This window comes from Leopardus geoffroyi, chromosome A2, assembly GCF_018350155.1.
Source record: "Leopardus geoffroyi isolate Oge1 chromosome A2, O.geoffroyi_Oge1_pat1.0, whole genome shotgun sequence".
Taxonomy (NCBI): domain Eukaryota; kingdom Metazoa; phylum Chordata; class Mammalia; order Carnivora; family Felidae; genus Leopardus; species Leopardus geoffroyi.
The window spans coordinates 153060531-153084377 of NC_059331.1; the positions used below are offsets into that span (position 1 = coordinate 153060531).

At 39.4% G+C, this 23847-nt stretch overlaps 1 protein-coding gene across 13 annotated transcripts in view; it reads right to left on the minus strand.

Moving 5' to 3' along the window:
* Positions 1-23847, minus strand: part of DGKI (diacylglycerol kinase iota) — a 444802-nt gene that overhangs the window by 173674 nt on the left and 247281 nt on the right. For all 13 annotated transcript variants that reach the window (XM_045495795.1, XM_045495789.1, XM_045495788.1 and 10 more), the window contains 5 exons: positions 17916-18029; positions 16371-16508; positions 12330-12408; positions 3281-3336; positions 2279-2341 (listed from right to left, as the gene is read on the minus strand). In XM_045495795.1, the coding sequence (XP_045351751.1) occupies positions 2279-2341; positions 3281-3336; positions 12330-12408; positions 16371-16508; positions 17916-18029 (450 nt within the window). The remainder of the gene's footprint in view (positions 1-2278; positions 2342-3280; positions 3337-12329; positions 12409-16370; positions 16509-17915; positions 18030-23847) is intronic.

Genomic DNA, 23847 nt, shown 5'->3' on the forward strand with positions numbered 1-23847 from the left:
AGGACTGAATCCCAAACATTTAGATCTTGTTTCTAATATTTTTTCTCCTCCATACAAAAAAGATAGGGTTACACAAACAAATCCACCTGGAATTTTTCCTGTACTGACTGATATCAAATCTTCCCTAGTTACTTGGCTGCCATTTTCACTTCTCTGTAAGCTTCCTTTAATTCCTGCTATATAAGCCACCTGGGAGTGAGACATTCATCAACAAGGGGGCTGTTAGATGTGGGAAACAAACTATCTAGTGGTTAGGGAGTATATAGAGTTTAATTTCACTGCAGCTGACTTCAACAGTCAACGCCATTCAATATGGACACTGACCCTGGGCATGTGCCACCGCCGTTCCTCTCAGTGTGAAAAATACTGGAGAAACAGGGCAAGTTTATTTTTGGCTGGGTTGCCAGGAGCTGAAGAAACAGGGGAAGTTTGATGGGAGGTTGCTTAAATTTTAAGCTATTTAAATTTTATAGCCATGATTTTATCAATAAAAGAGCTTCATAGCTCAGTGGACCATTGTCTTTCTTGCCTCTAGCTTTAAGAAGGCAGAACCTCCATTTTCAATAGTCTTTATGACTAAGAGATGCTTGTTTTCACTGCTATTGCAAGAGAACTGAATTACCTGAATGTGATGCCAAGGGTCGTGGACAGCAGTGGCAATAGCCTCTGTCTCTTCTTTCAACTGACTTGTCCAATTTGTTGGCATATAATTTTTCATAATATTCTCTTAAAATCTTTTGTATTTCTGTGGTATTGGTTGTTATTCCTCCTCCTTCATCTCTGATTTTGTTTATTTGAGTTCTCTCTCTTTTTGTCTTGATGAGTCTCACTAAAAGTGTCTTGATTTTGTTTATCTTTTCAAATAACCAGCTCCTCATTTTATTGATCTTTTTTCTATTGCCTTTTTAGTCTCTATTTCATTTATTTCTGCTCCAATCTTTGTTATTTCCTTCATTCTATTGGCTCTGGGCTTTGTTGTTCTTCTTCTAGCTCCTTTAGAGGCTGCCTGAAATTTTTCTTATTTTTTGAGATAGGTCTGTATTGGTATAAACTTCCTTCTTAGAACTGTTTTTGCTGCATGGTGATTACAAATTTTAATTTATATCCCTCTCCTGATCCTCTCCATACTCATATATATTTTTCTCTATTCTAATGGATTTCTGTTATTTTGTCCCCTCTCATCACATATCCTATTCTTTATCTATGCCATGATAAATTCATGCATTGCTATATCCCACTTCTTTCTCATTTCTTTTGCTTTAGACAATTATACACAACAAAGTCACCTGTGCTCCTTTTTTAACTTGGTTACTATAAGGAAACATTTTATGTCTTTCTTAATAACTAATAATATGATATTTTAAAATATAGCTCCTAGAGAAAAGGTAACTTTCCTTCTCTCATGCCTCCAAGGAGTGTGTGTCTAAAACCTGAGATAGAAACAGCACCAAAAACAAACTAACCAACCATTTAGTGGTCAAGAACCTTGGCCAGGCTACAGGCTACAGAGGGAATCATTACAAAATAATTAAATAAATACGTTTTTCTAAAATGGAGACTCCTCCTGGAATAAAGATATTTGTTTGGTGAGCATCTATTTCTACATCAAGACTCAGCTCAACATCACTACTTCGATGAAGTTTCCCTGAACCCACCATGGCCGGTTTCCATTTCCTTCTTTGTGCCACCACCATAATGCATACATTGTCAACAACATTAATTAAATAGTATTATGCAATGCCTTACATGCCCATTTCTGCAACTGAACTGTTGAGTTTCTTCAGGAGTGAAACTAGCTGTCCATCCATCCACGAGACTAAGACATTTCCCAACACAGAGCTAAATTCTCAGAAATGTTGGTTGAATGAACTATATGAAATCATCTCTGAAATTAATGTGGCCCATTGATTAATCTAAGTATATAACCTGGTATTTGGGGTACATTTTTTGCCACATATTTATATTCAAATGAAATGAAGGAAAAAATATGATAAAAAGAGGGGAAGGCAAACCATAAGAGACTCTTAAATACAGAGAACAAACTGAGGGTTGATGGCGGGGGAGAGGGGAGAGGGAAAAACGGATGAAGGGCATTGAGGAGGGCACTTGTTGGGATGAGCACTGGGTGTTATATGTAAGTGATGAATCACTGGGTTCTACTCCTGAAACCAATACTACACTGTATGTTAACTAACTTGAATTTAAATAAATACATGATAAACAACAACAACAACAACAACAAAAACAAATGAAACGAGTCAATACATTCAGTACTTACAACAACTTTAACATGTTTGGAAAGATCTCTAGAGCTTCTCTGTAGGAAATCAGAAAAAGCTGCCTACAACCACAAGGAGAAAAAGGGGGAAAAATAAACTTAATCACATGGTTATGTCAAATCCTTGCTTATGTATTATAGATAGTTCCTATTGCTTCTGAATTATTCAAAAATATAAAACAAGGTTTTTTTTTTTTTTTTCTGAATCCAAAACAAAATGCAGTGGCTGTCAAGATGAAAACTTTTCTTGTTTTCAAACTACGACCTATAATACAATTTAAGAACACAGTAGAAAAGTAAAAGAGTAGATAATTCCAAGGGTCAATTTGAAGATGTATTTTGACAACCCTTCTTGACCTCTTACTTGACTATAGGGTGCTGAAATCATCTTTAACTTGCCATTAAGAATGTCTGGCTTCACCCTCTCCCCTTTCATTTCAATTCTCTCTATGCAGTGGTGTAAATTAACTACATTTTCTTTAAAATCAGTGTTTTGGAGGACTTTCCGCCTCCCCTCTGCCTAGCCATTCATCCCCAGGGATGTTCCTGAGAAGAAGGAAACAAGACCCAATTTACTCATATATAAGCTTCCATGAGGAGCTACACCTTCCGTCAATTTCTCATCCAAACATCGATGCATACGTACTGTTGTGCACACCACATTCCGACCCAGGTTTTTCCACGCATCTTTCAGGCTGCCTAACTCCCCCATTCTCTAAATTGGCTTTGATGTTTTTCACATCACTCCTTGAATGTCATCTCCTCAGTCAACATGAAGCTTTAAGGCTTTAAAGTTCAAAGATGATGAACACCAGCTCTCTTTCTACCAACTTAATAAGTATATTTACTTTTCAGCCAAGACATTAAACCTTAAGCATAATATAGACATCCTTGTAAACATCCGAGACGTGTAATTATTTTTAATATAGTTAGTATCCTTATTACCAATAGTGAATTAGTATTAAATAACATGTAATAATTTTAAGTGTAATGTATACTTACCCCTGCATAGAACATTTTATTTCGAAAACGACTGTTGAATTTCTCTGGATTTGCTTCTGTAAAAGGAGACAGGTAGTTTTGTTATAGAGACCTCATTAAAGGTAATGGCCTCCATTAGCACTCTTCCTCCCCCTCCCTCCCCACCCCACAGATCCATCAGACTCAAGAGCCTTATCATCTTTTCCTCAGTTATACGCCAGTTGGTAAAGTTGTCCAGTGCTACAAAAGTATAGCCCCCAAATGGCAGCATCAGCATCAATTGGAAGCTTGTTAGAAATGCAAGTTATTAGACTCTGCCCCAGACCTACTGAATTATAATGCTTAGGGGACAGTGTCTAGGAATCATGATTTAACAAGTTCTCTAGTTGATTTGCATGTACATTAAAAGTTCAGACACTCTGGGGTGCCTGGGTGGCTCAGTCTGCTAAGCGTCCCACTCGATTTCAGTTCAGGTCATAACCTCACAGTTGGTGGGGTCAAGCCCCACGTCAGGCTCTGTGCTGACAGTGCTGAGCCTGCTTGGGCTTCTCTCTCTCCTTTTCTCTCTGCTCCTCCCATGTTGGTACGCTCACTCGCTCTCGCTCTCTATCTCAAAATAAATATTTATTTATTCAGAATAGAGGGTTGGCAGGGACATAGGACAGGGGTGATAGGACAAAGGGAGGGTGTTGAGGGGTGATTATTTGCTTTGACTTCTATAGGGCATGTCTTCTATCAACTATTCATGCAGCTTCCAAATGTAATTAAATATGGAAAATTTGGATAAAAATTGTAATAGATAATTTGCTTTTACATTTTTCTAAAACTCCAAACTACCATCTGTGCTCTTGTTGGCAACAGGCTTTGAAAAATTATCTGATTTACTGGAGATATATAAATATATATATATGCAGGTGAATTGCTAACTGGACTCAGGACATAGAAGGCTGAAAAGTGGTTTAGTTTTGATTTTGATACTGTTTATCATATAAGTTGAAGACTACAAAAAGGCTAAACAAGATTCTGCATCAGAGAACGCTGACATGAATTCAAGGGATTATAAAATCCCTAAGTGAAGTATTATTTCCTTACATTCTTTCTAGTAGAATTCTGAGACATTCCAAAGGGACCTACTGTCAATGTTTTTCATTCTGCTATTTTATCCCATATGCTCATTAATGTCTTCTTAGGACAAGGTCTCTCTTCAAATTGTTTCTCATCAGGCAGCTGGATGACTAGCTTAAAACGGTTCAAGTCCTGGACCTATGTTTGAACAGCAAATCTCAACAACTGTCTAGATGAAGAAAATAGCAAAGACCTCACTCACTAAGATTGGGCAGAATACGAGCTACACGATTTCAGGAAATAATCCAAGACAAGGGATTACTAGGTTATTCTCATGATTATTAGACTATATTATTAGCACATGACAGGGAAACGGGGTGAAAGCTTGCAAACTTTAAAAAGGTAGTATTTTGTACATCGGCTCTTAAGAGTTTTGGTATATTTAGGTTTCTGTATCTCACATCTTTCCTTAAATATTCACTCTGTTCTATTGAATTAAGTGCTCTAAACCCTGGAAACAAAATAAAACAAGTTAAAGGCTAACTTGCAGGTTATCCTAAGCGAAAAAAAGATCAAAGTGGTACTAAAACGCTCTATCTCCCTGGTCCCCATTTGTGGACCCAGAATTCACCATTTTTTACAGTCTGGGCCTTTAGGATTAAGTTTGGCTGCTGAGTAACACTGGTTTTTTGTTTGTTTGTTTGTTTGCTTGCTTGCTTGCTTGCTTGCTTTTACCTTTCTTAACCCAGATTTGGCTGGGTGTCCTTTTCAATTCCGTTAACTCTTTCTTGCTTTTATGGAATCAGAGGCAAAATTAGAATTTTTGTTGCTATGCAATTTATCATGGGTACATAGTCCCTAATTTTAAAAAGAATGAAAGAAATAAAGTCAGATCTGGCTATCAAGCAAGTTATAATAAAGAACTGAAAACAGCACACACATTTCTGGCAGAGTTTTTTGAGGGCACCAACATCCACAGCTATTAAGTAAATTATATATCAACTATTAACATTTACTTTTTAAAAACATTAATTTATGGTTTGGAAAGATTCACATTCTTAAGAGGTTTCCTATGAGCCTAAGTTTTTTTTCTCTTTAAAAAAAAAATAGTTTCATCTCAAGAGAAAGAGAATGCTCTGTAAGACCCAAACAGACTAGAAGAAAATGAAAAAATAAACGGAGTGTTTGGTGATTCCATTGACACAGCTGATGAAAAGAGTCACTTCACATGTAATTTACCTAGATTAAATTCAATTAATATGCAAAACTAAACAAGATCAAGACACTAGCATTTAAAGAGGTGTCAGAGGGATAACAGTAGGGAAGTCACACATGTGCTTTAGCCTAGAGAACAGAAAAGGTGGAGGTAAATTCTGTTATCTCTCCTCGTAGTATAATGATATCACACTGTGAGCTCCCTGATTGAACCTGCCCTGACAGTTAAACCCTGTTTCCATTTTAATATCTCCCCTATTCCAAATAGCCTCAGAAACAACTGCCTGGAGCTGAGACAGATGTCAGCTAGCTTTAGAGCTTTGCTACTCCTTGCAGAAGCCAGGCCATACGAAAGCAAGGGGTAGCTTGCAAGAAACAGTACTTAATCATTCCTTAGTGGCTCTTAAAGGGTTGAGTGGCTGAATATGTCTATGTGTACGTGTAAGAAATGACAGGTCTTTGAGGAGGACCAAGGAACATAGACCCCAGCTGTATCAAGAAAAGGGGACATACAGAATTGGGACAGGGCCAGGAAGAAAGTTTAAGCATTCTTGATCCTTAAGGGAGTTGTATCTGCTAATTGGTATGAGGTCAACAATGAAAGGCCATTCTCAAGAAATGCCAATAATCCTCAAAGTATACCAAGACTCCAAGAGTGGAAGTATCCGTGGCTTATTGCTAAAGTTCTTTGACTGCCCATCTTCCTCTTCCACAAGAATAGGGTGTAACCAAGTGAGATCTAAACACTCACTGTGTATGTCTAGGCCATTAACCTATTTATAACCTATCTGGACACCAACATTAATTGTATTAGTTTTCTATTCCTGAAAACTTGGCAGCTTAAAATATCATTTATTTTCTTATTCTCTGGGCCAAAATCTGGACGGGGCTCTCCTGAGCCCTCTGCTTTGGGTCTTACAAGACCAAAATCAAGGCGTCAGTCTGCAGGACTCTTCTCTGGAGGCTCTAAAAAGGATTCACTTCAGACCTTATTCAGTAGTTGGCTAAATCTATTTCCTTATGGTTGAAGGAATGAAGTTCTTCTTCCATGCTGTTGTTGGCTAGGGTTCATTCCCAACTTCTAGAGCCCTCCTGCAGACCTTGGCTTGGGATCCCCTCCACCATCAAAGCCAGCAGTGGCACATCAAGTCCTCACACTTCAGATCTATCCAACTCTGCCACATCCCTCTAACTTCCTGTTCAACTTTCCACTTACCCTTTTAAGGGCTCATGGTATTATGTTGGGCCCACTCTGATAATCCAGAATTATCTTCCCATCTTAAGGTTAGCTAATTATTAACCTCAGTAACATTAAAAAAGTCTTTTTGCCATGTAAAATAACCTAACCAACAAGCATGACACCAAATGGCAAAGGTCATAGAGCCAAAATTCTACCTACCATCGCCCACCATCTGGCCCCCATGATTCACATCCTTCCCACATGAAAAACATTCATTCCCTCCAAGGTCCCCAAAGGTCTCATCCCCATTAGGGAATTAACTCAAAATCTAAAAATCTCACCTAAATCTTATTAGCTCAAACTTCTCAAATCTCAACATCTAAATCACCTAAATGATTTGGCTTTAGATATAAGCCAGTTGTAATGATAATAAGGCTCTGGGTATAATCAATTCCATTGATTTAATATATTAATCCTATCTTTATGTACAACACAGTAATATCTGTGCCACCAGAACAGGATCCTAAACCCTACTTTTGTCTGTAATTGGTCTGGCATATTAAGGGAGATATTCATAAATATGAGTTCAACTCTATGTTTATGAAAATCAATAAGCAATTTGAACTCCACAGAACTCACAGTTTCCATATTCTCTATATTAGATATGTACCTAATCTTAAGACTTCAGCTAAGTATACATAAATGATTCCAAAATCTATTCCCACAATAACAACACCACCTTCAATTCAAATCGTATGCATCCAAAAAGATCTTTTCTTCCAATGTCATCTCCCATTAAGGACAAATATTTTACCGACATTATTCATTTTTTAACATCATTGAAAAAAATCTTTCATTATGTGTTAATTGGACATCCTAACCCATCTTTACCACAAGCTCATTTGTCCCTATGCTGTCTGAAATGCCCTCACCAACTTTAGCTCTTTTCTACATATATCACACTCTTCCTTTATCTCTCAGCTCCCTCCTACCCTTTCTGCAAATTGTACCCCAATATCTTTTTTTCTGGCAAACTCCTATATTATTTGCTGCCTATACAACTAATCTTGTCCTTGCTATATCCTCCTTTCTACTGTTGCCTTTTATATTATATATGGGGCCTATCTCCCAATTGCACTTTCCATTATTGTAACACTTATTGAGATAGCCATAGACTTGGCACAGGGAATGTAAGAAGATACGGTCTTTTGCCCTCATGAGTTTAGAGTGGAGGAGATGGGTTTGAAAATCAAAGTAAAACATCACATTTTATGTGCCATACACAGATCAGATGAAGTCAGAGTCCCACATAAAGGGCATGATCAAAAAAGTGTTCCAGAGGCAGGTACACTTGATTCTTGAATGAAGAGTGAGTGCCATACAGAGGTTCAAAATGGAAAATAATTTTACAGAGAACCTTGGACAGTGAGAGTTTCTCCAGAGCAAATCGTGCTTGAGTCTCAGTACCTACACATGAGACGGGTAGTATGTCCTTTGCAGTGATGATGAAATTTAGCAAGCCACTGAAATATCTTTTTAAGGAAATCTGTTCATTTATGAAACATTCATAATCCTTGGAAACATGCTGATCTGCATGTTTCTGTATATTCAGTGAAAATAGTAAATCTTAAGTCAAATTTAAATACTGCCTCCTCTAGAGTCATAACTGTATTTTCCTGACATTGAAGCATAAGGTTCAACTCTGCTGAATAGGTAATTTCAGTGAGGCAGTAAAATTTAAGCATCACATCTCAGGTTAAAAGTTTGAGGTGCTGAATATCCTTCATGTCCAAAAAAAAATGACAATCTAATTCATTTAACTGGCAAAGTGAGACCTAACTATGCCACCTGATAACCATAATCATTGTTAACATGGCTATACATTAATAGATGGGAATATTTTCAATGTACTTCCTCAAGCACTGTCATAATGCAGTAATTATTAAAGTTCTGGGCAAGATTCCAACTGACAATTAAATGACCAAGTCTATTACATCTCCAAATCCTGTTCCAAATGACTGCACTTGCTGATATGCAAGCAACAGTTCAACCGTGCATGGTGTAGCCACTTTAATAAGAAGCCATCTCTATCTTCCAATAAAATGAACTAAACCTACCTTCTGATCAAATATAGAAACCCAAATTACTCAAATGTTTGCATTCTTTATGTACAAAGTCAGTCAAAATGTTAAGACTATCTTTATTCCCTGCTTTACTACCAGTAATTCTAAAAGCACTTACACAGTAATGTCACTAAGAAACTATCTCAAATGTCTTTAATTATCCCCTCTATTTGATAGGCTATTTCACATTTATGCCAAAAACTGTTTCAGCAATTACAATTTTAAAGACTCTGCCTTAGTGAGATCTGTATTTATGACCCATTTCATATAGATAGATTAGTATGATTCCCAAATACACACACACACATCTGGAGAAAAAGAAGTAAAATAATCCTTTCACCATGTGTGTGCGTGTGTGTGTGTGCGTGTGTGTGTGTGTGTGTGTGTGTGTGTGTTCACTAATACCTAATAGGTTATTCTATCCCAGCTCATTCTTTATAATGGCTCTCATGAGGCTTTGAGTCACCCTCCAACTATTTTATGGCAAATGATACAAGTTTTGTCATGACCCCTCAAACTGTGAGTGTCTGCATTTGAGAACAGTATGAAATCTCAACTCTTAAGTGTTCGTGGCTTGAGAACAGCCAAGAGAATAACCAATGAAATAAGAAAGTCTGCACCTATTGAAAATGTGGCCAGACTATCTTTTCCTTCTGCAAGTGAACTTAGATCTCTTGACTATCCAGGTAGAAAATATGGGGAAAATCCAAACAAACAGAAAACAGTAAAAAGTGAGAAGAAGGAAAAGAAGAAGAGGAAGAAGAAGAGGAAGAGGAAGAACAACAACAACAACAACAACAACAACAACGAGGAGGAAAGAAGAAGTAGAAGAAGAAGGAGGAGAAGGAGGAGGAGGAGGAAAGAAGAAAAGAAGGAGGAGGAGGAGGAGGAGGAGGAAAGAAGAAAAGAAGAAGGAGGAGGAGGAGGAAAGAAGAAAAGAAGAAGAAGAAAAGAAGAAGGAGGAGGAGAAGGAGGAGGAGGAGGAGGAAGAGGAGGAGGAAGAGGAGGAGGAAAGAAGAAAAGAATAAGAAGGAGGAGGAGGAGGAGGAAAGAAGATAAGAAGAAGAAGAAAAGAAGAAGAAGGAGGAGGAGGAGGAGGAGGAGGAAGAGGAAAGAAGAGAAGAAGAAGAAAAAGAAGAAGAAGAAGAAGAAGAAGAAGAAGAAGAAGAAGAACCACCACCACCACCACCACCACCACCACATGGGTAATTATACTTTTCATCATGAATTAATGACTTTGAATTAATGCAAAATGAATACATAAACAGATATTAAGAAGTCCACACCTCTGGTCTAGGTCTATCAACCAGCAAATCTGGTTCCTGCATTTTGTGAATACTTATTTCCCTATCATCTTCACAAATATTGCAGCCCTTTGTCTCAGTCAACATCAGTTCTCCCCATCAGCCCTTCAGGGGTTGGTTTTCAAGGGCTTGAGCTTCCATGCAGAGCAGATGACTGCGGTTCCATTTCACGCTGCATGAAAGCACTATGCTAAGCCTCAACAATCAACTATTTGAAGACCAATGCTTGGCATCTTGTAACCAATTGTTTTGTAATCACACACATACTAAACGATGTACATATACATATACCACAGTTTGCGCACTCCTCTCTTGAATGAAATAGTCCCATAACTTCAAGAAAAAAAAAAAAGAATCACTTTCCTTTAAGAATTCTAAGCCTGGTGTTTCCACCTTGACGTTTCTTTCTGCTTTTTTCACTCTGAGACGCAGAAGTTTCATCATAGTACAAGGAAGTGTATCATTAGGAGATTGTCAGATTAATTAGACAAAATATTTGGCTCCCTAAAATGAGCTCATTGTTTGCCACTTACTCATTTAGGCCTCTTTTCATGCCAGGATGTCTATTTTGGAAGATTCATGCATTGGTGATAATTATAAGTATTATTAAGAAACTTAAGGATTTTATTAGGAAGCCCAGATCCAGAGTCTCCTGAAGAATATGAGGGAAAAAAAATGGGTTAAGAAATGAGGAAAGTAATTTCCATTTACTTCCCCAAATTAAGTCTCCTTAAATATAGAGAGACCAACAGACTATAAATGTGGTCCCTAACGTAGGACTCTGCATATCTGAATAGTTGTCTATGGCAGGGCGGTGGGAGGGTGGTGGTGTTCCTGATCTGGGTATTTGATATTTGTGGTTCTGTAATCAACCAACTTTTCAGAGAGAAAAGTCAAACTATGGCTCTCTCTTTGATCAGTATTGCTTTTATTTCACACAGCATTTGACCTTCCAAGCCTCATGAAAGCAGGAAGGCAAAGCCTACCAAAATTCCTGAATTCAACTTGAGACTTACAAGTTTGGACTTCACTTAGATTTTGCATTGTAACACCCTTAATCCCACAACTTCACTCTTGACCTTTAGTGCCTAAGAGTGTTATCAGAATTTTCTCTGTGTTAATACTAGAATCCGAACATTTGAATTCTAGCCTTAAGGTCTCTGTATTTCAAATTCTAGGAGTTAAAACCACTTCTGCTCTTGAAGAATCTGAAGAAAAAGAAGTAAAATAATCCTCTCATTTATGCCTTTTATCTCACAATGCACTTATACTAACCTGTAGCGGGGCACTATTTTGGTTATATATTAACATATTCACAAGGGACTAGGTACAGACATAGATCCAGGCAAAGACACAGATGTACATATTATATTACTAAGAAGAGATTTTAAGAGAGAGATGAAGAGACACTGAGTGAGCATGAGCACAGAAGATTGGAGATTCAAAACATAAGCTCAAATCCTAAACTTTCCCAGCTCTGAATGGCATGAGAAATCTTTTTAGGAAGTGTTTAACTCCTTGACATTATTTCATCTTATCTCTTTCAAAAGTGGTTTTGTTCCCTAATTGTGACCCCATCTCTTTTAGCCCTTGAAACTACTATTGGGTCTCATTCACTCCTCTTTCTCATCCGATGGGTATTCCCCGCACCTCTGCAACCAATCAAATCACCACCATACCATTTCTTTCAACCCAAACCACCTATCAGTTTCCCCTATTGTTCTAAAATGCCTTTTGTCTCTCTTACGCACACAGAGAGGACTTGAATGTTTTTGCTACCAGATTTCAATGGCCCTGGTTTATATGAAGTGTTGGACTTTAACAACTGGTGTTTCCGGAAGCTGTGAAGATCCTAATGACTCTAGTGAAAGAATCTTCATCACTTCCTAGTAGTTCACTAACTTCAAAGTTTCTAGTCAAACTTTAAAATTAGTACTCCGAGACCTGGAACATACACCTAGTGCTGTCCTTTACCATCTTTGAGACTCTAAATAAGTGGATCTCAGGGACCTACTTGAAAGAAGCTCCTATCTCGCTAGCTCCCAAGGTTGCCATGAAAGTTAAAATGAAGCAACACTGAAGCCCACTGTCAACACCTAGGTGATATGCAAACAGAAGGGAACATGCAAAACACCTGCTGGAAACTTCCTCCCTGGGAGATGGAAATGGGACGTTGTCCTCACCTCTGGATTCATGGAACTCCAGTGTGACGTGGGCATCAAATCCAAGGCTGAAGTAATTATTGAAAACATTCAGAGGAAGCTGCAATGATGAACAAAGTAGAGGTGAAGTGGTGTGTAACCAGACAGAGTCAAGGAAAGCCTGATGCCAGGCACCTGTCTCTGGAGCAATCCCTGGGAGAGAGAGAAGCTGTAACCCGAGGGACAAGGTTTTGTGTAGAAAGAACACAGATTTTTGAATTCATTAGCGAAAGCTCAAATCAAGTAACACTCCCAAGGATGTTAAATAGGATAGGAAACAAGTGACACAAATACAAATTATTAAATGAGAACTGGTCTTGCAGATATTAGTAAGAGAGCCAAATTCAGCTCAGGGAAACACATGTACAATAGTTACAAAGAATCGGGGCGCCTGGGTGACTCAGTTGATTAAGCATCCGACTTCAGCTCAGGTCATGATCTCACAGTTTGTGAGTTCGAGCCCCGCATCAGGCTCTGTGCTGACAGCTCGGAGCCTGGAGCCTGCTTCAGATTCTCTGTGTGTGTGTCTCTCTCTGCCCTTCCCTTGCTCATGCTCTGTCTCTCTCTCTCTCTCAAAAATAAATAAACAGTAAAAAAAAAAATTTTTTTTAAGTTACAAAGAATGATTCACTAAGTGGGGTGCCTGGGTGGCTCAGTTGGTTAGGCGTCCAACTTGGGCTCAGGTCATGATCTCACAGTTTGTGAGTTCGAGCCCCGCATCAGGCTCTGTGCTGACAGCTCGGAGCCTGGAGCCTGCTTCGCATTCTGTGTCTCCCTCTCTCTCTCTGCTCCTTCCCTGCTCACTCTCTATCTCAAAAATAAATAAACATTAAAAAAATATTTAACACTAAAAAATTTTTTTTAAAAGAATTAATTCACTAAACAAACTTAGTCGATTCAATTGCAAGGATCATGTGCAAGCTACTTAATCAGAGGATATACTTTTTTGAGAATTTATGTTCACCATATTAATACTGCAACTTAAAATGAATAACATTTAATATGCTTACCCTTTGGTTTTTTTAAATCTATTTTTGACATAGGTCATAAGCAATTATGCAGTGGTAAACATTCAGCTATCCTTGATCTATAGGGAAAGAAATATACATGTGTATACATATTTGTCAGTATCATCCAAATTTCTATTCAGTCTATCAGACCTTGGATCTTTAATATGATCACGAAACATGCAGATACACATGCAGGGACATACACAAGCCTTCCGAGAGTCCTCTGGGTCCCTGGCTGTTAGCAATGCCAGCTCCGTAAAGGAGAGGACAATACAAACTAAAATCCTTCATCAAAAGTGCAAAATTCATGTGCTTTTAAGGCTTCAATGTTAGAACAATCAGAAAAGCATGTGGAAAGTGCTAGAAAGGAAATTGTAGTTCTTCCACTTTTCCTTTGGCAGCTCAGAGTAAAGTAAATGTTAAATTAAATAGAGAGGCAATTTTATCTCAGCTTGGATAATGTTTCCAGATAATTATCAGGTTTAGACTCCAGACAGAAATATACTTGTCTTCTGTTAGAAATAAGTGTTTAACCCTCAAGATCCCAAAAATAAGTTTATTGCACTGTTTTATACGACCCTTGATCAGCAAGATTTTGTTTGACTAGAATGTGGACCTTGTCCCATTAAGAGATAAATGAAATGAGAGGGAGAGGAACAGAAAGAGATATTAATACAGAAAAACAAAAACAAAAACAAAAAAAAACAGATTGCCTTGGCCTCCAATGGAAGAAAAGAATGAAGGCTTCCCACCCCAACCCCGATAGGAGGTCCCGAGTCAGAGCTTGTAACAATTCAGAGGTCAAATCAGCCCCCTTAGAAATGGCTACAACTGACTCGAGAACAGGGGAGAAAATAAACACAGAGGAGTGCCAAAATCATGTCTTATTCTCCTGGCTTCATATTTGAGAATGTCCAGTTCCTGCACTTAATCAAAATACCAAGCCTCTGTAATGAGAGCAAGGGTTGGTGATCTTGCCAAAAGCACAGATAGGTTCATCTCTACCATTTATGTTTTCCTGGCTACAATTCTAACCCATGTCTTAGCATTCACTGATAACTCAGGAGAACATTTGGTTACCATCCCCTAAATAATACCCCAGTTTAGTCTTTTATTAAATTCTTATTCATATTTTTCAGGAAAAATTGCCTCAATATTCTACACATCTCAAAAATCCAATTTTTCAAAGCCCTTTAATTATCTGGATTAATGTTTCCTGGCTGCACCAAGGAGTCTTTCCATTTCTTAAGCTGTCAGGAAGAGATGCAAATAGGGATTTCTCTTGAGGGCCTAAGCATTCTAAGATTGGTGGAGAAAGGACCTTAAATTTCCATACAATTATTTTCACTTTGGCTATTTTCTATCCAATTTCTATAGGTCAGATACATTAAAAAGTATCATATCCCAAGATGATACCTGCAGTTTAAGCAACATTGTGACATTATGAATAAAAATCAACTAAGCAGTCATGGTATCTACTAGAAACCTTATAATTTCTGGATCATGGTTTAGGGGAAAAAACATGAAGAGAAGAAAAAACGTATTTTCACTTATATTAGCCAAATAAGAAACTTGAGTGTTTATCACAATTGGTTAGGATCATGGTGTCGATAAATAAATAGATTTTGGTTGGGTTCAAAAGGATAGCTGGTTCAATTTATTTTAAAGCAGCAATGCCCATGACAATAAATGTGAAAGAAAGAAAGAAAGAAAGAAAGAAAGAAAGAAGAGAAAATAAAAAAGAAAAGAAAAGAAATACCCAAGACAATCTTGACCTCAATCAATGGCATAATCCAATAAAGCAGAGATGTCATTTAAAGTACAGATTCCGAGAGCCACCTGGGTGGCTCAGTCGGTTAACCGTCTGACTTCAGCTCAGGTCATCATCTTCCAATCCAGGAGTTTGAGCCCCCATGTCGGGCTCTGTGCTGACACTCAGAGCCTGGACCCTACTTTGGATTCTGTGCCCCTTCCCCGCTCATACTCTCTATCTCTCAAAAATAAGTAAACATTAAAAAAAATGTAGGGGCACCTGGGTGGCTGAGTCAGTTAAGCTTCCGACCTGGGCTCAGGTCATGATCTCACAGTTCATGAGTGCGAGCCCCACTGTCAGCACAGAGCCTGGAGCCTGCTATGGATTCTGTGTCTCCCTCTCTCCTGACCCTCCCTTGCTCTCTCTCTCTCTCTCTCTCTCTCAAAAATAAACATTAAAAAATTTAATAAGAAAAAATTTTTTAAAAATTTAAACTACAGATTCTGATCCTTCAACCTGCATTTACTTCAGCAGAATCGATGGAGACTGGGCCCCATAATCTGCATGTTTCACGGACACATGTGGAGTTTCTTATGCATGAAAAGCTGTGTAAACACTCTCATAGAAGAAAAGTGGCAAGCAATATGCAAGGAGAGTTTACTTGGCAACCTGTCAAATTTATATGAAATTGAGGTGGGAACTTCGAACCAAATTTACCACCAAAACTCTGCACTAACATGTGTACAATTGTGTCTCTTCATTTGTCTTGGGTGGAAATGAAAGCTTCATCACTGAAGGAAAAATATGAAATCAAAACATTTATTTAGGCATCTTCAAGTCCCAACCAAGTGATGAAACTGGCTCAGTTAATACTTCCTAAACGTAAGAGATATTTAGTATCAGACAAGACATCTCAGGAGGTTATCTTTCTATCAAAAAACCATATGCCTAATGCTTCAGAATATCCATATTTTTTCACCATCCCACAGGTTCTGAGATGCAGTGCTTGAGAGATCAGAAAATGAATATATGTATTTCTGGTGTGGAAGACAAGGAGTAGGAGATCTCAGCCTTTAGAAGTCAATGAGGCAGAATCATTGAGTAGTGTTAGACTCCTAGCCCCAGTGGCCATAAACTCAAACATTATCCTGTTATCTCATAGGAAGGAATCAGCATATGATTCTCCAGCCAGGAGTGTATTTCCTGTCACTCAGGCACATGCTCCAGGGTTCCTCTCTGCTGAAGAAAGAGCTCTCTCACCTTACACACACCATCTTCAAGTTCTTCTGGAGGCAAATCTGGGTTTCTTTCCACGTGGAGGTTCCAGCGATCCAGCTGTACAATTGTCCCGTCTTCGACTTGGCAAAGGATCTTCGAAACAGGTTCATCAGTGTAGCCCTAAGGAATCAAAGAATATACCCACTGCCATCTGGAGTAGCGAACAGTACAGCCAAAGGTATTTCACGCAAGCAAGAGCCCTTCTGCTGTAGCTCTGTTTATTTTGCGATTAGCAAGGCTGGGAAAGTAAACTGTTTTCCCTGAAGTACTTAGAATCTAAGACAAAAGTCACAGGTAACGTGCATAGAGATACTGCTCTAACTGGTTTGAGCTGAGTAATTTTTGCCAGCACCAAGAACCAGTAGTCACCAGTAGGTATTTGAGGGCCATGCTGGATGGCTGCTTCCATCAGAGTGACCAGAGGACTCCCCAGGTCTCCTACTAGAGGAATTTGAGAGACACATAGGACAAGTATGTGTGGAAAAGGAGGAAAGGAATCCAGGTGGCATATGAGAGACAACTTTTTTAATTAACATTCCACTTCTTCTCCCTAACCTTGCAGTGGGACACCGTTCTTTCCATGGCTGAAGGCAAGTCTGTATGAGGCACAGCCCTATTATGCAACCCCTTACTACTTGAGCATGTATTTACTGGCAGCATGATTATTAAGGATAGTCAAGTCTCTGATTTGGATGCGAGGAGTCAACAGTGATAAATATATTTACATGAAGCAACTAATTTATTATCATTTATACTATGCTCACTGTAGGAGGTCAATTCACCCAATGCCAAATTCATATCTGCTAATATCTGAAGAGAATTATCACCTAATGGAGGTTAATTCACCCAAAGGTCAAATTCATCTCTGCTAATATCTGAAGAGAATTTTCATGGAGCCCAGTCCAATCTCTCATATGAGCAGATAAAAAGCTGGTGGGGCTGCATATGTTAGCATATTGTGCCTCCTTACTATCTTAACACTGTAAAAATGTTAATAAAAGAGCTGGTGCGTGACAGGCAAACTTCTTCCACTAAGCTTAACTAAAGTTGGCTGTACGGTGGGAAGGACAGTTGGCTATCCGTTTCACAAAGCCATGATGACACCAAGCAGAAAAACAAAATGCTCAATAAAACCCGTAACTCTCTTAAACAAAGGACTGTAATCTGAACCAGATTTGCTCTTCTGGCCAAGACTGAGGGTCAGGATCAGGATCAATTCGGGTCCGTGTGCTTGTTTTAGATAAAGACTTGAGGCCAACCCACCCACCACCTTTCAGTGGATACCTCAAGAAGCCCCAGGCCTGTGTACTAACCCCCATTTTTTATACCATTCTTTCTTCTCTAGATGACTCTAAATTTGAACTGAAGAAGGTCCCAGATAAAACCATGAAGCAGGGGCACCCTAATTCTCCATTCTAACTTATTCTTTGGACAACAGTAGCATATTCCCCTTCCGTTAGAACATCTGTGGATTCAGGGACCCCCCCCTGCTTGATGGCATGGGTGGTCCCTCAGAAAAGTTCTTACCCCTCCCCAGTTGAGAGTTCGAGCCAGGTCGTTCCCAGTTCCCAGTGGAAGGACCCCGACGGGAGGCTGAGGGCTCAGTTGCAGTTCATCCAGAATAGAAAGGATCCAGCCCACCTACAGACATTTCGGGGGCCAGAAGAGATATGAGAAAGATAGGTAAGTTACAAAGACAACCTGAGAGAAGGAAGCTTTAAAAAGCAAATGATATAGTTTGATTTTTCTTTAAAATATGTACGATTTAATCTGGTAGTCAAGAAACAGACCACTTATCTCAAACAGTTTCAAAATGGTGAGTCCCTAAAGGGAGAAGGACCATTTTGTTTATGCTGTCATATAAGCAAAACTGGACCCACTCATCTGTATGTTTAACTTGAGATCTACCTTCAAATTTAGAACAGTTTAAAATCTGGGGAGGTTTACAATATAGGCATTGGAGACAATACAAGACTTACAATCAGACTGAATTTCAATTTTGGTCACACTCGCTACATAATCTTGATTAAATTATTTAACCTCACTGAGATTTATTTACCTGATTTTCAAAATGGAGATAATGCCTACCTCACAAGACTGTTTACAGATTAAACTAAAATGCATATAAAGCCCTTCATATAGTCTATGCAAGCACTAATTAAATGGTTACCCTCCATAACACCATCTTAGAAATTAGTAGCATTTTCCTAACAATCCCCATATTCTCTGTAATGAAACATTATGAAAACATAATTATGCATGGTCCTAGTACTTATTGTAAGTTCAGGCAGAAAATAGATACTTATATACTAGAATCATATTCCCATTTAATCTTTTTCTAAGATAAATAATACTTTAGGTTTGGTCTTGTAACTATTTAGAATAATTACCCAAAACCTGGAAATGGCAAAAAGAAACTTGCATATCCTCACAAAGTCCTACTAAGGTGGCATTTTACAGGCCTAAGACCTTTATAACTGTAGGCTAACTGGAATATTTCTGTCCTGTGGATACACAAAGGTCGAGAATAGAAGATTATGTTAAAGGTTATGGTTTTATTCCCCCATATGGCCATAAACCGATTTTATCTCACATTTAGAAAAATTGTTTTGGAATAAACTACATAATCCTTTCCCTCTACTTCTCCAATAAGTCAACTCTATCATCTTGCTGGATGCGAGGAGCTAAATAAATTTGAGCTAAGCTCTTCGTCAAAGAACTAAATAAATTTGACATGCATTCATTCTACATTTGTATGAGTCCTATTTTATTGTTTTTAATAGCACTTTAACAGTATATGTAGTGCACACTACATATAAAACACAGAACATCGCAACTGAAATAAGATGAATGAGCTGGAACAAGGTAAGTTAGACTGGATGCCTGCTCCCAAGGAGCTTACAAGGAACAAGGAGAGAGACAATCACTGCTTTCCATGTGCTGATTTCTGAGCAAAGTTCTCTTATTATTAACCTTCAAAATGACTCTGTAAGGTAGGTAGAAGTCTCATCTCCATGTAATAGATAAGGAGGCCAAAACTTGGTAATATCATACCATTAGTATGGTAATATCATACCATTTATGTAGTACAGATCGCATTCAAAATTAGGTATGCTAAACCCCAAGGCTGACCTCTTAGTCACTCTGGGACAGAGAGCCTTTCAGTAAAGACCCAAACCCCGTTCCAGATAGGGCCCGACCATGCTGAAGACAGAGGCATATACTTTTGGAATCTCTGGAATGCTGGAGAAACCTTAGAAATTGCTCAAACCAATTCAGTTAATTTGCAGATTTATTAACTGAGGTGCAAAGAGGTCAAGCAATTTGCTCAAGACTAGATAATTAGGAGTGTCAATGTCATGATCTTATCAGGTCTCTTGACTCCATCTAAAATCCTTTTGCTACCACAGTATTCCTTCCAGGATGTAAAACTTGACCGTCTATCAAGAAACCTGAAATTGTGTTTACCTTCTAGAAAGGCATACCCCCATGTTCACCCAATATGATGAACTAAAAATCCAGATCTAAAAAAGTGTCCAAAAATCCCTCCACTCCCTGGGCAATTCCCTCCCAGACAACTTCTTAGATGCTGACCTAACGCTTTCTTAGTTGTCTTACACACAGTACAAACAAAGCTTGCTATTGAAGTGTAAGGGGGAAAAGAGTCAGATGCTAAAATCGATCTGATGACTATGCTAGATACCATTCTTGCTCAGCTACCTGTGCACAAACTACACACAGTAGAAGCAGATCCCTCTAGTAAACTACAAGACATGAAAACTCAGAAATCCCAACAATCAGGGGTCACTGACTGCAGATGCAAATAGCCCTGAGAACTAGAGACTCAGAAATGCAATGGAACTCTAGAAATTCGAACTCAACATCCCATATAAAGAAGGCAATCTCTTTACAACTTTTCTAAGAGATGATCACTCTGTCTCCCCCTTATGAACTGTACTCACAAATCTGTCTACTTTCTTTCAGGTAGATTTAAACTGGAAATTTGTTTCTTATGCATAGTGGAAACAGGTCTCTCTTTTCTTGGTAAGGATAATGTCATGTGTTCACATTTCTGATACCCAATGCACTCCAGACACAATGATAGGAAAAATAAATCCTCAGGGACCAGAAGCAAAGCAAACACAAAATGGCAAGCAGATGAAGCCAGGAGTTTGGCTTCTGTCTGATAAAAGGGAGTAGAAGTTCACCCCTCCTGACAGGGGGCCATGTATGAATAAGGGTCCCTCTTGGCCAGCGGGAGAGAGGCTAGAAAAGAATGTGAGAACCCCTGCCTGAGGCCACAGCCCAAAGACAGGGGAGACCCCTTGCGGCTGCAGGGAGAAAGCCGCCAGCAGTGGGCTCACCTTCCCCCTGGCTTGCTGATGTACCTCAAACATCCAACACCTCCTCAGGATGGGTGCCTTAGTCACCTAAGGAAAACCCACTCGAGTCTCAGAGTGCTGGAGACCATGCAAAAGACTAGGAAGGGATAGTGATAGGATGCAGAGAAAGAAAAGGGAAAGACCAAACACAACAAAATAACTTCCTCTGAAGAGGACCCTGCAAAGAAAAATTCTAAATCGCAGGAAGAACACTAATACCAAGATGGACAGGAAGAGGAACGATCAGTCCACAGTGTGTGAAATACAAATACTTTTTCAAATAACCGAAATGAGTGTCCTGTAATTTCCATGAATTGATGGGGTATCTTCTTAAAGAATTTTTTTAGGGGCGCCTGGGTGGCGCAGTCGGTTAAGCGTCCGACTTCAGCCAGGTCACGATCTCGCGGTCTGTGAGTTCGAGCCCCGCGTCGGGCTCTGGGCTGATGGCTCAGAGCCTGGAGCCTGTTTCCGATTCTGTGTCTCCCTCTCTCTCTGCCCCTCCCCCGTTCATGCTCTGTCTCTCTCTGTCCCAAAAATAAATAAACGTTGAAAAAAAAAATTAAAGAAAAAAAAAAAAGAATTTTTTTTAATGTTTATTTATTTATTTTGAGAGAGAGAGAGAGAGAGAGAGAGAGAGAGAGAGAGAGAAACCCCAAGCAAGCCCAGCACTGCCAGCCCAGAGCCTGACACAGGACTTGATCTCATGAACCATGAGTTGGACACTGAACTGACTGAGCTACCCAGGTGCCCCTGATGGGGTACCTTCTAATAATTCTTTAATCGGTATAACAGCCCTCATTCAAATCTTCTTAAGCTGTTCCTGTTTTCTCAAAAGGAGTTGCCAAGAATCCACGCCATACTGTGATATAGTTCCTCAGAATGGCAGGAGCCCTCAGGTCCCCTGGATTTCTCACCATCTCCTTTTCTCTCACACTTGCCCTAACAGAAGAGGAAAATGTATAACTGATTTGAATTAAAGGATTTCCCCCTTTCTTATTAAATGATTTAAGAACTGCATAAATGTAAGAGTGCCTCGGTGGCTCAGTTGATTAAGCGTCCGACTTTGGCTCAGGTCATGATCTCACAGTTCATGAGTTCGAGCCCCACATCAGGCTTGCTGCTGTCAACACAGAGGCTGTTTCAGATCCTCTGCCCTGTCTCTCTCTGCCCTTCCCTGGCTCACATGCTCTCTCTCTCTCTCTCTCTCTCAAAATTAAATAAACATGATTTAAAAAGCGGGATGGGCAACTACTTATCTCCCTTGATCAAGAACTGCATAAATACATTCTACTTTCTTTTTCCAATAGCCAAATATTTTCTTCTGAATACAACCAGGTAGGTTTAGTAACCCATTATTACCTAACCTTAGGGTCATCAAATGTCACCTGCCTTTCATAACCAAGATGTGTCATGAAGTTCTCTTAAGTGCCACCAGTAGGCTAGTAGTTCTTTTAGCAGAGGAGGGTCTGGATCTTTTCTCATAGTCCTCAATAGCGTTTCTCATCCAAGAGCTACATTACTCAACAGCAGCTTCCCCAAAAGGCAACAGAACGTAGGGTGTAGGGAGACAGAGCTCAGTGAACCCCGCTCCATCATACATGGGCTGGGTGAGTTTAAGCAAGTGACCCTGTCACTCCAAGTTCTCTCATCTGTCTCTCAAGCCTGTTAGGGGTATGTTATCAGTTAAACACCATGTAGACATTTCTTAGCTTGGCAAATAGGAGATGCTTAATTAACATTAGCTGCTGTGATCAGGCTTTATTTTTCTTCCTCTTCACTTCCTCTATGAAGGTCCAGTTTCCTAGAAGCAAAATGCCCTCTTCCTTTTTCTCTGCTTAACACTGAACCTCAAGTTCACAAATCAATCCCACCTTTGACCGCCATCAATCACAAAGTCTTTCACACACTATCAAAGACAGAAAAGCCAAGCTGTACCGAAGCAGAGAGGTGCTACAAAAGAGGAAGGGATGGGAGAGAGAGAGAGACAGAAAGAGAGAGAGAGAGAGAGTAAACAAATACACTTACAATAGCAGGAGACAGAAAAGACCTTGAGTAATAATCTGTATCTGTCCTTATAAAAGCAGAACTATACAAAGGATCTTCAGGCCCAAAGCTGTTCTTGGGGCCTCTCGCTTACCAGCAACCTGTTCCTTCTGGAAGTCCAGGCTTCAGGTTCTTAGCAGGGATTATGTTTGCTAGGCTATCACATTTCCCCCAAATCATCTCCACCAGCTGATCCAGCACTCCTTCAGTTATATTTAATTAATTGCAAAACAGCACTTGGCACATTTTCCACCACAGCTGAAGAAAACTATCCAGATTGGGTGAAATCATTTCTGAGTTCGCAAGGTTCTTTCCTGCCTTTGTGTGAGGAGGAGCAGGGCTGAGGGATCTGAAACAGCACGGTCCTGGGCTCTGTCCCTGAGCAGCCCCACAGTACTGTCCCCACAGCTGGCCAATGCTGCCACCCCTGTCCACACTATGCTTTAGCTGTCACCGCATGTGTCCCCAGTGCACTGCGAGCAATATTTTCATTCTGCAAGGTACTAACATCAGAGGCGGCTGAGGGGTGGCAAGAACAGTGAATTGACATTTTTTTCGAACAGACCCAATACACGTAGTTCCTCATATGCTGGCAAAAAGCGAAGGATGTGCATGTTGAGAAATCAAAAGAAGTAGAACATTTCTGAACTGAAAGATCATCAAGACGGCATTTAATGACTGGGTGTCCCTTTCTAGTATGTACATAGGATTCTTCTGATGTTTTCATTTATATTTGTACTGAAGAGTTTTTAGGTCATCGTGTGTTAAAAAGAACTGTTTAAGGGGCACCTGGGTGTAGACGGTTGGTTGACCGTCTGACTTTGATCTCAGCTCAGGTCATGATCTTATAGTTCATGGGTTTGAGCCCCTTCTCGGGCTCTGCTCTGATGGTACAGAGCCTGCTTGGGATTCTGTCTCTCCTTCTCTGTGTCCCTCTCCCACTTGTGTGCACACACATGCTCTCTCGCTCTCTTTTTCTCTCAAAAAAAAAATGAATTAACATACATTTTTCAAATAAAAATATATGAAAATCA